The 15,432-nt window shown below is 60.5% G+C and overlaps 1 protein-coding gene across 1 annotated transcript in view; it reads left to right on the top strand.

Moving 5' to 3' along the window:
- Nucleotides 1-15,432, top strand: part of LOC144248867 (uncharacterized) — a 552,852-nt gene that overhangs the window by 99,683 nt on the left and 437,737 nt on the right. Inside the window, 1 exon segment of the mRNA XM_077790845.1 lies at nucleotides 4,381-4,387. Coding sequence (XP_077646971.1) covers nucleotides 4,381-4,387 — 7 coding nt within the window.

Here is a 15,432-nt window from a genome sequence, read left to right as displayed (position 1 = left end):
GCGTGTCCAAGCTGGCCTGGGGGAAGGAGGAGAAAGAAGGCCCTGGAGCTGCCCCAGCACAGCAGCCTGAAGAGCTGGAGCAGTTCCAGCCACGGCGGAAGGGTGAGTGGCAGAGCTGGGCCACAGGGCTGGTGCCTGCAGCCAGCTTGGCCCCATGCCATGCCATGCCATGCCATGCCATGCCATGCCATGCCATGCCATGCCATGCCATGCCATGCCATGCCATCCCCTGGGGCCATGCCCATGGACAGGATGGAATAGGGGCCGGGCAGACACCCCACAGCCGTGCTCCGTGCCCTGGGCCGTCACGGGACTGTCCCTGCCTGGGCAGCGCAGGGCTGGGCTGTGTTCTCCGGCCTCTCCCGCAGCCCCTCAGCTCGGGCTGCGCTCGCTCTTTGCCAGGTGCAGCCGTGCAGCGCACACGAGAGCAGGAACGCACCCGTGGCCGCTTCCGCAGAACAGCGCAGGTACCTGCAGCCATCCCCACCTGGGCTGGGCCTGCTGGCACTGCTCAGCCCAGCACTGTGCTCAGAGCACTCCATGCAGCATCCCGGGCTTCTTGCCCTTCTGCTGCAGATGGTTTGCAAATTCATGAAGAGGATTCGGGAGGAAGAGAGCAGCGCCATGGGCACCGTGCTCAGAGTGTACTCTCCCATCTTCAAAACCAAGACCAGCGCTGCCCTGCTGGATATGCTTGTGGAGGAGGGTCCTTCCAGCCCAAAGCAAGTAAGCAGCCTGTGGCCTGGCTTTTCTCCTCCCAGCAATTGCTTGGCCTCCCAAGCCATGCCTGCTGCTCCCTGGGAGCCTTTGAGGCCATGGCAGTGTGGTGGCAAGGGAAGCACTTCTCTGGGGCAGCTGGGCACATTCCTTCCTCCGGCAGCTTTCCAAGTCTCCCCTTCCTTCTCCAGGTGCCCGCCATGGTGAGGTACATCCACCAGTGGCTCATGGCCAATGAGTTTCCTGAGTACAATCTGTACAGGCCCCTTCTGGATCTGACAGAGGCACAGCCCTCTGACGTGGTGATGGCTCTCCTGCGTGTGGCCCCATTGTGTGACAGGTACGGGGCCCACCTGCCCAGAGGGCTCAGGGCTCAGCAGCCCTTCCCCCTGTGCAGCCTGTCCCAGGTGTCTGACACAGAGAATTCCAGGGCCCTCTGGCTGCTCCCTTTGCCAGCCCTGGCCCCTGCCAGCCCCCCAGCGTGCTGCCATGCTTTCCCCCTGCCCCTCAGGGGCCAGTGCCCACAGGACTGGGCTGCCTGCGTGCTGCCAGTGAGGGGCAGTGGGCAGAGGCAGGGCTGGCAGAGCAGCTCAGCTCCCCGCTGCCGCCCAGGCCACGCTGCTGTGTCCCAGACTCCTCTGAGACAGAGTTCTGACCCCACAGAGCTGCTCTGGCCATGTGGAAGAGCATCATGTGCTCGCTGAGGACTGCAGAGCCGGCCATGCTCGTGCTCCTGGATGTGCTGGGGAGCTGGCCAGAGCACAGCACGTGCACCTCCGATGGGGACCACACGGCTGTCCTTGCCCTGGCTGTGAGTTTCTGCCTTTGCTGGCCCCAAGGCCACCTTTCCAGCAGCTCTCCATCCTCCCTCCCCCTCGGCGTTTCCCTGCCTCAGGCGCTGGGCTGAAACCTGGCCTCGGGGCAGCTCCAGGGCCACCAGGCCCGGTGCTCCCCCTGCGTCTCTCCGGGCCTCTCCCTCCCGTGCTCGGGCTCTACCACATGGACACCTCGGCACTGAGCGCTGTCTCGGGCTGCTCTGTCCTTTGCAGGCAACCGTGGTGATGTGGAAGATCCTCCAGCTGCCCTGTGTGCCACATGTAGTCACCGTGCATTTCCCCGGCCTCTTTGTGCATCTGCTCTTCCAAGTGCTCTTCAGCACTCTGGATGTGCCAGAGGAGGTCGATACGTTCTGGAAGGGATGCCAGCAGCAACACGGCCTTGCCACCAGCCCCAGCAGGTGCTCCATGCCAGTCCTCCTGTCCCTGCCATGTGCCCAGGGCAGGGCCAGTGCTCCCAGCGTGACCTGGGCTTTGCTCTGTGCACAGCTTTGCAGAGCAGACCCTGAAGGCCCTGCTCTGCCGACTGCACTATGAGGATGTGGTGGTGGCCATGGAAGACAAGCGTGGCTGGGACACACTGCTCTGTGCTGACACCCACCACTGTGCTGTGGGTGTGCTGGCCAGGTGAGACCCCCTGCTCCCCAGCTGTCCCCGGCATGTGTGCCCTGTGCCCGAGGTGCCCCACACAGTCCCCGTGGCCGTGGGCCAGAAGGCCTTGTCACCAAGGGATGGCCAAGGAGGCTGCAAAAGGCTGGGAGAGGAGCGTGCCCAAGAGCAGCAACCTCCCAGAGGGCTCAGCTGCCCCTTGCAGGGTGGTGGAGAAAGGCCAGACCTCTGTGAGGCAGTCCTGGGAGAGGTTTGCCCCCGCTGGCTGAGGGCTTTGACTCGTGTTTCCTCCTGTCAGAGAAATGCACCGCGCATCCGAAGCCGCGTGTTCCGCGATTGCGTTCCACCTGCTCGGGCTGCTCAGCAAGGACACGCCGTGCCGGGATTTGGCCGCCCTGGCGTTCCTTGTGGAGGTGAGCCTGAAGGCCGGCGCTGCCTCGCTGAGCTGCCTCCCGGCTCTCTGCCCTCTCTTGGCCGCAGTGCCTGGGACGGAGCCCGCGCCCTGTGCTGCTGCCTGGGCCCGGCCCTGGGCGGTTCTGGGCTCCCGCCGGCCGCTCCCCCGTCACCGGCCTGTGCCTTTCAGATCCTGGAGCACCTGAATGTGAGTGAGTGCCGTGACAGCCTCCTGCAGTTCTTGTCCAAGCACCTGCAGAGCGAGTGCAGGGGGAGGCGTCGCTTGGCACTCCGAGGCCTCGTGGCGCTCGGCACCACCAGTGTCTCGGTGAGAAGAGCGCAGGGGCTGAAGCCGTGCTGCCAGCGTGGGGCTGGGGAAGGCAGTCCCTGGGGCTTGGCTGGCCTTGGGGCACTGGGGCAGCTGCTGCCAGCTCTCCTGCCTCCTGCTGCAGCTGCCCCAGGGCTTTGGCACAGGCCTGTGGCCCCTGGGCCCTGTGGCAGCAGGATGGTGTTTCACACACTTGTGTCCCACAAGTAGATGGCCATAAGGATGTGGAGCCTGCATGAAAGGCTCGTGGAGCTCCTGCACGAAGATGACAGCACCATGCTCAGGATGACCACGGTTCTCCTCAGAGCTTTATTTTTCTGCAATGGTGCCCCAGTAACCAGCGCCCTCGCCCTGCAGCTGGCTGAGGCGCTCCTGCCGCTCTTTGATAATGTAAGGCTCTGCGCCTCCAGCCACGGCCAGTGCGTGCTGCCCGCACACTTTGTGCCCTGTGCACTCACAGGCTGTGCCCAGGTGGGCCTGAAGCAGCTGACGCTGAGGTCTTTCTTCCTTCCTTTCATACAGGAGGACAGCCAGGTGCAGTTGTGCTCCCTGTTTATCTTCCGAGAGATGCTGGATTTTTTTCCGGAAGAGGAAAAAAAGGTCCTCAAGGCACACGTGCGCCAGAGCCTGGTACCACTCTTCTTCCACTGCCACGATGAGAACCAGCGAGTGGCAGAGGTGAGGACTCGGCAGCTGCCGCTGGCCCCTGGCAGGGGCTGGGCTGGCCCTGCCCTGGCGCCTCGCAGGCTGCAGCTCCTGCTGGCCTTGGCACAGGGACGGGGTCCTGCGCCCTGGGCTGTGGGGCCATCTCCGCGTCTCTGCTGCTCTCCAGGCTTCTCAGGAAACACTGCTTTGTGCGACCGAGTTCCTCAGGAGGAGGGACCTTGAACAGCTGGTGAAGAACCAGAAGCTGTGGCAGTTCCCCGAGTGCCTGGTAAGGAGGGCTGGGAAGCCGCAGCCCCAGCCTGGAGCAGCCCCTGAGCGCGGTGCTCGGTGTGCGGGCTGGCAGCTGTGCCCCTGCCCGCTGCTGCAGCCCGAGGCCGCGCGGGCTCTGCTCCAGGCTCCTGCGGCCCCAGCCGGGTGCCCATGGAGCCCCGGCCCGGGGGGCTGCGGGGCCAACCCTTCCCTCCTGCCGCTCTCTCCAGCTGGCAGAGGACAGCAGCAGCGTGGCCGAGCACCTGCGCCGGGCCCTGCCCTACCTGCAGAGCCCACAGGAGCCCCTGCGAGAGGCGGCCGTCAGGTTCATGGGTGAGCCACGAGCCGGGCCAGGAGGGCGTGTGGGCACAGGGCTGGCGGCGCCGCTGGCAGGGAGCTGTGCCCTGGGCCTGACAGGCTCTGTGTTCCCAGGGACGGCCGGGCGGCACCTGAGGGGGAGGAAGGAAGAGCTCCAGCTCCTCTCTGAGGGTGACCAAGGGCAGCGGGCTGCCAGCGGGGGCTGCCGGGGGAGCTGCGAGCCCTGCCCCGGCTGCGGAGGGCTCTGCTCCCTGTGTGGACCAGGGCCGGCGTGGGCAGAGCACACAGAGCTTTCAGGGCACCTGGGGGATTCGTGGCCAGCAGCTTCGGGCTGATCCAGCTGGTCCCTGCTCCCTGCTGGCCATGGCCAGAGCCGGCTGGGATGGCCCTGGCACAGAGTCCCCTCGGGTCCCCTCAGATGGGGGAACTGACCATGGCTCTGTTCCTCTCTCTTTCAGCCCTTGAAGGCACAGCCAATGACATCAGTGACGCCGTCGCAAGCCTGGCAGTTCAAACACCGTACATCGTCCAGGAAGCAGAGAGAGCTCCATATTCCATCTTTGACAGCCTGCGTGATCGGCTCTGCAGGGCATGGAGGAGACGGCCTCGTCTGTCAGGGCTCGGCTGGCTGCGCTGCTGGAGCTCTGCAGAGAGCTGATTCCAGAGGCTCTGTCTGCTGGGGCCACCTGAGCCAGCAGGAATGTTTTGTTTCGTTAAGATTGTTCTTTTCTTTCTTTTTGTTTTTCTTTAGCATGTTAATATAGGATGTGTTGCTATAGACAGACTCCCAGGATCTTTCTTTGGCTGTCCAGGCTCTGCAGGGCTGAGGGGAAGAGGGAGAAAAGGGTTCCTGGGCTCAGCAAGCTGCCCAGGCTTGCAGGGTTGCAGGGAAAATGGCCAGAAGCCCCTTGGCCTTTGGTGGCTCTGATGAAGCCCTTGTGCTGCCCACAGAGCAGACGGGCAGGGGCTGGAGCTGTGGGGATCTCTGTGAGAGCGGTGCCTGGAGATGGCCCTGTCCCAGGCAGGAAGCGCCATCCGTGTCCTCCTGCCCGTGTGTTGCTGGCTGGATTGCTGAGGGCTCCCAGGTGCCTCTTGGTGGGGCTCCTCTGGAGCTCCTGTGGGGCTGTGGCGCTGCTGCCGGGCAGGCTGGCCGGGCTGGGGAGACCCTGAGGGGACGGGGCCACAAAGGGATGAGGGGCTGCGGGAGCCCTGACAGGACAAGGCAGTGGGAAGGCACAAGGGGGACGTGTGAGGGAGAGGGTAACGTTGGCTCGGGGAGGAAAGTGGGTTGGAGCCAAAGAGACCACTCACCCTTATGTTTATGTGGCAAACGGAGCACGTTTATTCTCAAGCCCTTCCTTCTAAAGGGCCTTTGAAAACCCGGTCTGGATTATTTCACTGCTCTGATCTCTGTGCCCCTTCAGATTCTGGCCTGGGGAATGCCTGCAGCCTTGGGAGAGATGTGATGGGCCCGGCCCCTGTCAGTCAAACCAGGGCTGGTACATTCACCCAGTACAAGCCAGCCTGCACGGTGACACGGCAACAGAGTGCGAGGCACAGCTCCGGGAGCTCCCCGTGAACCTCAGCTCTGGGACCACTGTCTGCCCCAAGCTTCAGGGGCTGCAGTGGGAGCCCGGCTGGGCTCTGCCCTGGGGCCATCCTGCAGGGACAGCTGCAAACAGGGAGCATTCCCTGCCACAAAGAGCCAAGGCAGGGCTGTAGGGCAGCTGCTCCAGCCCCGACTGCACTGCTGAGTGCTGTGCTCTGGGGCTGGGGCTCCCCGCACAGGGGACTGCACTGGTGTGCCAGAGGGGACAGAGAAGCTGCAGCTTCAGCCTAACTGAGGTGGGTGCGTGGGCTGGAAAGAGTGGGGAGGCTCCAGGGGATTCACAGAGCTCATCCTGCTGCAAGGACGAGGAAAAAGGAGCGGGAACTCAGCAGTGAGGAGAGCTGGGGGCTGGAGAGCAGCTCTGAATGACACTAAAATCCCACCAGACCTCTTGAGACATTGCTGCTCCTCAGCCAGTGACAGGATGAGTCCCTAAGCCTGGGGCTCGGCCTTCCTCATGGCGAGGGGCACCAAGGAAGGGAACAGTGTGATGGAGACTGGAATAGGCTGGGAACTCACTGGGGGAAAAGAGGAAGCAGTTGGGATGTAAAAGGCAGGGAGAAGAGAGAACAGTTCAGAGAAGGGCTGTGCTACTGCTTGAGCAAGCTGCAAAAAGTCATTTGGGGTCATCCCAGATTGATTTCATTTCAGAAGTTATTGAACAAGTTTATTTTTTGGGTGGCTGCATGTTTTCTTGAGCTGTGTTGCTAAAATGCTCAAGCCAGTCTGTGCTGCAGGGCACCCCATTTCTCCTTTGGCTGATTGCAGCCCGGTGCTGAGCTCCAGCAGGGCCCTGGCAGAGCCCAGAGCAGCCTCAGCACCCGCAGAGCCCGGCTGCAAGGAGAGAAACCAGAAAGCCCTGTCAGCTGAAGGCTCCTGTCCCCTTGTCCCAGCCACCCGCGGTGCCCAGGCCATGCTGGCCGTGCCAGAGCTGTGCCCAGAGCTGCCCATCACTGCTGCCTTTGGGAGCAGAGCAGGAGGGCAGGACATGTGCCCAGCCTGGAGCCAGCCACGGCACCTCCAGCCCTCAGCAGCTGCCCAGAGCAGGACGCTCCTGTGCTCGCTGCCATCTCCCCAGAGCTCTGATCCCACCATCCCCAGCAGACAGGACCCACCTCACGCCATCCCCCGCTGGAAGAAAAGCTGCTCCCAAACGATGCCCTCAGCCTTCTCCAAGGGCACAGCCCATCCACTCTGCAGCTGCTCCCAAGCACGTCCTGATCCAGACTGGACTCCACCTGAAACGCTTCCTCTAGAAAGACAAACATCAAATTATGGAAAATAGGTTACAGAGAAAAAGGGGAACAAGAAAAAAGGTCAAAGATCTTATCTCTGTCAGGGGCCTAAGGAAGGCCCAACCCCTGCATGCCAGGGAAAAACCCACCATGGGGGAGGGAATCCCAGGCTTTCTCCCTTCCCCTGCACTGCCCCCATGGTGATCCCAAAGCAAACAAGGGCAGTGGAGCAGCCCAAGCCCTTCCTTGCCTGCAAAGCAAAGCAGCCCCTGCACAGGGTCTGGAGTCCCACCTCTGCTCCCACCATGGGGGTTTGTTTGTGTCAGGCTGGCTGCCCCAGCCCAGCCCCAGTCCGGGGCACGGTGGGTGCTGGGGGCTGTTGGCAGGGCCAGGAGCCCACTCCCATTTCGTACCCACCCCAGCCCATGCCCCCAGCCCTGCCAAAAGCAGCCTGGCAGCCGACTGAAGGATCAGCTGCATCTGCCCCAGCAAAGGGGGAACCTTTGGTTCCCGGCCAGGCTGTGCAATGCCTAAATCTGGGAGCATTCCCCTGTGTCCTCACTGTCCCCAGCAGCAGCCCCACCTGGGACAGCTTCTCCAGGGGCTCCTTCTTCCCTGGGCCAGACCAGGCTGTCAGGGCTCTGCCCAGGGCCCCAGCCATCCATGAGCCATGGCAGGCAAAACCAGGGGGATGTTGGCCACCAGTGCTTGCCACACCAGGTCTCCAGCTCAGCTCCAGCCCATGAGCTGTGTTCCCTCCTGCTGACCCCTGCTCAGAGCTACAGGCAGGACAAAACCTGTCTGGTTGGCTTTGCTACTTAGTGCCAAGAGATGTGTGGAGCTGTTACCTGCCAGGCCCCTGGATCCAACTGTGCATGTGGATCTCTCCCATCTTCTAGGGCAGAGGAACATGGATCACGGAAAATCTCTTCTAAGGATGGCCTGTCCAAGGGCTGCATGGACAAACACCTCTTAATGACATCCAGGCACTCTGGGGAGAGAAACCAGAAATCACCAGTCATTTGGAGAAGTTGCCCCCTTTTCCCGTGCCCAGGCCATGCTGGGTGTGCCCAGAGCTGGGCCTAAACTTCCCCATGGATTTTCTGTTTGGAGGAGAGCAGGAGAGCAGGACATGTGCCACCTCCTCAGCAGCTGCCAGACCAGAATGCCCATGAGCTGCTGCTGTCTCCCAGCACTGGTATTGCTCCCGAGGCCAGAGATGAGGATCCACCATGAGAGAGCCATCCTGGGAACAAGATCTGACCCCAGATATCTCCTGGCCCCTCCTGAACGGGTGCTTCCCCGTGACCAGGTGGTGCAGCAGGAGGCCCAGGGATCAGATCGTCGCTGCCTCGCCGTGGTAGCCTTGCTGGTGGATCCCCTCTGGTGGGCTGTAGGACAGGGTTCCTGTGGAACACAGAGTTCATGCGGGGGATGCTGCAGCCTCCAGCACCTGGCGGAGCAGCCCCCGTGCCTCCTCCTCCGGCAGGAACCCCCGCTCCGCCAGGGAACCCGACAGGTCCTGGCACCGCTCCGGATGCTCCAGCACCAGCACAAAGCTGTCGGGGAGCTGAAGCCACTCCAGGAGCTGAATGACACCAGCACAGCCAGAGGAGACCTTGTCCAGCAGCGCGATCTCCAGGGCTGCGCTGGTGCCGTGGGGCTGCGGGAGGAGCACGATGCCGTCAGTGGGGCTGATGCCGTGCCGGGGGTCGGGAACCCCTCGGCCAGCCCGGGATGCTCTGCGCCCTGCGCTGGCCCCACGCCCGCTCTCCCTCCAGGCGTCCTGGCAGCTCCCACCCTGCCGGGCCCCGGCTCAGCCCCGCCCGGCACGGCCCGGCTTCTGCCGCTGGCCCGGCTCATCACCAGCTCGCCCCGGCGCTGGACGCGGTTCCCTGGCACCCTTTTGATGGCCACCTGCGAGCCGAGGGCAGCAGCGGGCTGAGCTCGCCGCCTGCCCCGCACAGCCCCATCCTTCTCCTCCTTCTCCTTCTCTCCCTCCTCCTCCTCCTTCCCCTCCTCCGTGCCCGCCGCCGGCCCCGCCGCTCCCCGGGCGCCGTCCGAGAGCCGCGTGGCCGCGCAGCCGCCGCCGCAGCCGCCGCTGCCCAGCAGCGAACCCGCCGGGGCCGCTCCTGCCGGGCCTCCTGCGCCTTCCCTGCGGGCGGGACGCGGCTGTCAGCGCTCGGCCCGGGCCAGGAGCGGCCCCGAGCGCCGCCCGAGCGCCCCGGGCCGGCCATGCCCCGGCGTTCTCCCCCGGCATCCCAGATTCGCCATGAAATGGGAACCCTGAGCTTGTGGAAGTGCCTGAAGGATGCCCTGTTCCTCTGCAGGGACACTCGGGCTGAGACAGGAGCCGGAGCCCTCTCTGGGGAAGCCTCCTCCGAGCTGCAATTTGTGCCGTGCTGGGAGAGGAGGAGGAGGGGAGAAGGCTGGCGCTGTGTGGCAGGAGCAGGAGGTTTGGGCCGCAGGACATTCCGTCTGCGCCGCTGCCCCGCAATGGGCGGGAACGCTGTGGGGAAGACTGGGGGACACTGGAGCGGGATATGGATGGCACTGGGGGGACTGGGAGGGCCTGGGAATGAACTCAGGTGTATTGGGAGGGACTGGGCTCTACTGGGAGGCACTGGAGGGGCACTGGGGCTGTACTGGGCTGTACTGGGGATGAACTGGGCTGTACTGGGAGGGACTGGAGGGGCACTGGGATTGTACAGGGCTGTACTGGGGATGAACTGGGCTGTACTGGGAGGGACTGGAGGGGGACTGGGGCTGTACTGGGTATGAACTGGGCTGTGCTGGGAGGGACTGGAGGGGTTGAATGGGCTGCTCCCGCCCCCGCTGCCTCCCATTGGCCGGGGCTCCCGCCGATCACGGCCTCAACCAATCGGCACCATGGATCATGGCGTTGTGGGCGGGGCCTGGGGTCTGCGCCATCTTTTCTTTTGCCTACAACTCCCGTCATGCTCTGCGGCCCCATAGAGCCCCATTAAAGCCGGGACTACAACGCCCGTCATGCCCCGCGCTCCACAGAACCCCGGTACCGCCCCCATCTGTCCCATCAGTGTCCCCCAGACCCTCCGGGACCCCCAAGTGCCCTCAGCGCCCATTCGGGACCCCCAAAATTTTACTGGCAAAGTACAAAAGAACAAGAAACTTTGGAAAAGCGTTTAATACAAATCCAATCCAACTTAAATCACTTGTCACAGCTGTAACTTCATTCCCTCAGCCCATTTAGCCTGGAAAGCCCTAAACACTGAAGTTTTTCAGGTACCCAAAACTGTTCCATATAAAGAGCATTAGAAGGAGAGGAAAGAGAGAGAGGCAGGAAGACAGAAGCTCCACAGAAAGACACACATGTGGCTCCCAGCTCCCGGGGCTCCAGTGTGGGTGAGACACAAACCCCAGGAGAAGGCAGAGTCCATACCAGGGGCTGACCTTGTGCTCCTTGGTTTTAAGCCCCTGGGCCTTCGTGGGCCTCCCCCCAGCTGGGACTTCTGATATCTCAGGCGTTCAGAGCTGGGTCAGCGCTGTCCCATCTGTGTGACTGATTGACAGCTCAGCCCAAGGTGTCTGGGGACATTGATCTCATCCAGCCTCTGACAGCGACCATGGTGACACTGGGGAACCTCATGGAGCCTCATGGAGCCATGGGTCAGTTGTGACAAGGCAGGTCCAAAGACACCCTGGTGACACTGGGGAACCTCATGGGACCATGGGTCAGTTGTGACAAGGCAGGTCCAAGGACACCCTGGTGACACCGGGGAACCTCATCGAGCCATGGATCAGTTGTGACACTGTGGGGACCTCGTGGAATCAGAGGAGACCATTGGGAAGCTCCCATGGATCCAAGGGCCCAGGGTGACACTGTGGAGCCCAGAGTGTCACGAGGAGCCATTGTAACACTGTGGGTCCCCATGGAACCAAGAGAACATGGGACAGGCTGATGCCTTAAGTTTTAGCTTCCATATTTTCCCAATTCAGTGCTGTATCAGTCTGTAACTCTGAACTTCATGCAGAGTGTCAGCAAGTTCTTTTACAGTGTAGTCAGACAAAACAATCCTTTTCCTGCCCGAGAACCATAGACACCACTGCAGCTTCAGGCCCAAAAAGTGAAAACACCAGCGAATGGAGAAGAGCAGACTGGGAGGGTGGGGCTGCATAACCTGAAGGTATAATTGGACAATTAACCCCAATATGGAAATGAACCAAATCTTACAAAAGTGTGTAAACACGTGACCTGGCGTCCATCCTGGGTGTACCCTCAGCCAGGCCCTTGTACTGCCCAGGTGAATCCTTTGAAGGCCTTTTTAATAAATCCCCACTTTACTCCTGTAACACTGTCCAGCCTCTGCTCTAGGTGGCTTCTCAAGGCATCAAGGCCTGGCTGGCTGGGCCACCTGGGGGCCACCTGACAGGTCCAGCTGACCTTGGCATGTCCAGGGCTGCTGCTCATCTGCCCCTGGAGCACTGTGGCTCGGTGCTCTCCTTCCTGTGGAAAGAACTGTCCTTCTCTTCCAGGTGCCCATGGCCAAAATTTGGATTCCTCTTCTTAGTTTGCTTCTATGCAAAGATTGTTCCCAGATGAAACCTGCCAGGACAGACAGACCTGGCTGGCTTGGCCACCCAGGGGCCACCTCTCATCTTCCTGTGAAACACTGGGACCCTGTGCTTTTCTTTCTTATGGGAAAAAAGCACCTTTCACATCCAGGCACCCATGGCCAAAGTTGGGAATCCGCCTCCAGGATTCCCTATATCCAGGGATTTCTTCCAGGTGAAAGCTTCCAGGAGAGACAAGTCTGGCTGGCCTTGGTTTCCAAAGAGCTGATTCTTATCTGCCTTTGAAACACTGGGGCTTTGTGCTTTCCTTTCTGATGAAAAGAACTCTTCTTCCTGCCCAGGTGCCCATGGCCAGAACTGAGATTCCACCTTCAAAATTCTGAATATCCAAGGATTTCCCCCAGATGAAAGGTGCCAGGAGAGACAGGTCTGGCTCTCTTGGCCTATGGTGACCACCTCTCATCTCCTTCCAAAACACCTGGGCTCCACGCTTCTCTTTCCTATGGGAAAAACCATCCATCTTGACCAGATGCCCATGGCCAAAGTTTGGAATCCTCCTCCAGAATTCCCTAGGTCCAAGGATTTCTCAGTGACAAAAGCCGCCAGGACAAACAGGTCTGGCTGGCCCGGCCTCCCAGGAGCCTTCTCTCTCTGCTTCTGCCCCTGCAACACGGGGGCTCTGGGCTTTCCTTCCTTTGGAAAAGAACCGTCCTTAACAATGCAGAAATGGCCGAAATTGGGGTTCCACCTCCCAAATTCCCTAAATCCAAGGGTTGCTTTCAGACAAAAAAATACCACAACGGAGAGGTCTGGCTGCCGTTGGCCTCTGATGGTCACCTTTCATCTGCCCCTGAAACACCGGTGTTCCGTGCTTGCCTTCCTATGGAAAAGAACTGTCCTTCTCCTCCAGGCAGTCAGGTCTGAAACTGGGGTTCCACCTCTAAAATTCCCTATATCCAAGGACAAAATCTGCCAGCACCATCTGATCTGGCTGCCCTTGGCCTCTTGTGGCTGTGGCTCATCTGCCCCTGCAACGCTGGGGCTGGGTTGTTCCCTTCCTGTGGAGACCATGGTGGCACGGTGAGGACCTGGTGGAACCATGGAGTCCATTGTGACACTCTGGGGCCACGGTGACACTGCAGGGCTCCATGGAACCCAGAGACCACCATGACTCTGTGGGGCCTTGTGGAACCATGGAGACCATTCCGACCCTTCAGGGCCTGGTGTCACCAAGGGGGCATTGTGACACCTCAGGGCCTCCTGGAAACAAGAGACCATTGGGACACTGTGGGGATCCATGGAATGAGGGGAACAGGGAACAGGTCTGGCTGGCTTGGCCTCCCAGGGGCCACCTGACAGGTCTGGCTGATCTTGGAATGTCCAGGGCTGCTTCTCATCTGCCCATGAACCACTGGGTCTCTGTGCTTTCCTTGCTATGGAAAAGAACTGTCCCTCTTTTTCGACACCCATGGACAAAATTGGTACTTCCCCTAAAAAATTTCCTGTATGCAAGGGTATCTGCCAGAAAAAAACCTGCCAGCTCTGGCTGGCCTTGGCCTCTGATGGTTGCATCTCAGTTGCCTCAGAAGCACTGGGTCTCTGTTCCTTTCTTCTTGCGGAAAAGAACTGACCCTCTTGTCCAGGGGCTATGGCAGGAACTGGAATTTGGCCGCCAAAATTCCATCTATCCTAGGATTGCTCCCAGACAAAAGCTGCCAGGACAGACAGTTCTGCCTGGCCTTGGCCTCTGGTGATATGAGCAGAAGGTTTTCCTTTGCAAACACCTTGGAGAGGGCCCAGAGATCTCCTGAGCTGGGTTTTGCAGGCCTCAAGAACATAACCCATGTATGGAGGCTGATGTGCCTGGGCTCAGCTGTGAAGAGACTGAGGACAGATCAGGAATGGCCTGGCAGGGCTTCAAGGGTGGATGTGGAAATGGTGGAGCTTTTCTCCATAGTGGGAAACAGCCAGAGAGAAAAATTATGCCCCAAATGCAGCTGGGGAAGGACAGACTGGACACAGGAGGAGAAAGGAATTTCCCTCCCAGGGCAGGGCTGTGGTGCAACACTTCCCCAGCAGGAGCCTGGAGCAGCCCAAGGCTTTGTGTGGCCAGGCAGGGGCAGCAGGAGGCAGAGCTGCCAGCAAAGGAAGGGCCAGCGAGGTGGGGCAGCCGGGGGTGACGACAGCCTGCAGGGACAGAGGCGCAGGGCAGGGACACCGTGGGACAGCCTGGGCTGCAGAGGGCTCAGGGATGTGCAGCAGCTGCAAGGCCCTGACAGAGCCAACCTGTGCAGCCCTTTGGCCATGGCTGCTGGCCCTGGGCCTGAGGCCACGAGGGGACAAGTGACCCTTGCAGCCCTGGGGCCTCAGTGCCTCCTTGTCCCTGCTCAGCAGCCTGGCAGGGGCCGCCCCATGGTCCTGCCCTTGGCACTGCACATCCCCACATGCCAGTGCCCATCCCGGGAAGAGCCCTGAGCAATGAGGGAGGGACAGGATCTGCCTTGCCAGGGGCTGGGGCTCAGGCCTGGGCCCTTTGCATTCCTGAAACACATCCAGGTTTGCTCAGCACCAGAGACACCTTCCCCTTGCTTGTCCCTTGCTGTCATCTCTGCTCCAGCATTATGCTCTACTTGGGGACACTTTCTCAGTCATGTCCCTCAGTGGGGCCCATTAAAAGTCCAAGAAACTTCAGTGTTTCAATCACACATTGAGTTCTTGAGAAGTTTTTTGAGCACACTCTCTGGGAATGAGACTAATGAAAACAACAGCAGCCCCTGAGACGGTCATTAAAGTCCTTGTGCTGTGTCTGTGCTGCTGAGCTGGGCTGGGCTCCTGGCACAGTGGGTGATGCTGGTAACCAAGCAGAGCTTCAAAAGCACATTTCTCTTGCTGAGCAGCTCTTCTCCCAGCCCAGCAGGGCTGGGGCACTGCCTGCAGCCAGCCCAGGCACAGCACAGAGGCACAGAGAGCTTCAATCAGTCAGGGCTGGGAAGGGGCTGAGAAGTGCCTGGGGCAGAATCACTGCCAGCCCTTGGCACAGGAACCTCTGGCTGCAGGACAATGCAGCTGCAGCTCCTGGAGAGATCTCCTAAAGCTGGAACATCCCAATGCCCACAGATCCTGTGAGTACTGAGTATTTCTGGTGCAGGGGAGGTGAAATGCTCATGAAGCTCTGACATACTGAGGGCTTCTGATTAGTCATAGAATATTTCCAAGACAAGGATTTTGATAAAAATGTGGAAATTTCCTAAGAATTTGTAGTCAGCTGTCTACTATTGAAGAGTGGCAGGGAAAGAAGGATAAATATTAAAGGTTGATTATGAATATTGACAAGTGCATGAGACGTCTGAACTGTTACTTTTAGTGATCAGTAGGTTCACAGGAGATCCCTATTGTGCTTTCAGCCACTCTGCCCATGGACAGCACCAGCAGCACCTTTGCTGGAGCCATCAGGCTCAGTCTGCGCTGTCCTTTCTCCAAGCTGCAAACAGAACCTGCCCCCAGCCAGTGCCCTGCAAACAGGCAGGGTTCTGTCAGGCCAAGGAGAGTGCACAGAGATTTGGGGTCTGGGAGTGCTGGCAGGGAGAGATGAGGCACAGGGAGACACCTGCAGGAGGAAAATCTCCCGGAAGCAGAGAGAAGATCAGGGAAGGAGAGAAAACAAAACCCAGAAATGCTGTGGCAGGGAGAGTTTAGAGATGCCCAGAGGATCCCCTCCAGTGCAGCCCCTCCCTCTGCACAAGCCCCCTCCCTCCTGTGCCCCAGCCAAGCCTCTGCCCTCAGGGCCGGGGCTCCAAGGCGTGCAGCCCCTCCTGTGCAGGCAGAGCTGCAGCAGAGTCGTGGGGCAGCTCTGCAGCCCCGGGCCCAGTTCCCTCTGCAGAGCACAGGGCTGGGAGCAGCTGCCCGGCACTGGGGGCT

This window comes from Lonchura striata, unplaced genomic scaffold (genome assembly GCF_046129695.1).
Source record: "Lonchura striata isolate bLonStr1 unplaced genomic scaffold, bLonStr1.mat Scaffold_99, whole genome shotgun sequence".
In the NCBI taxonomy this organism is placed as follows: domain Eukaryota; kingdom Metazoa; phylum Chordata; class Aves; order Passeriformes; family Estrildidae; genus Lonchura; species Lonchura striata.
This window is presented reverse-complemented; position numbering and strand designations above follow the sequence as displayed.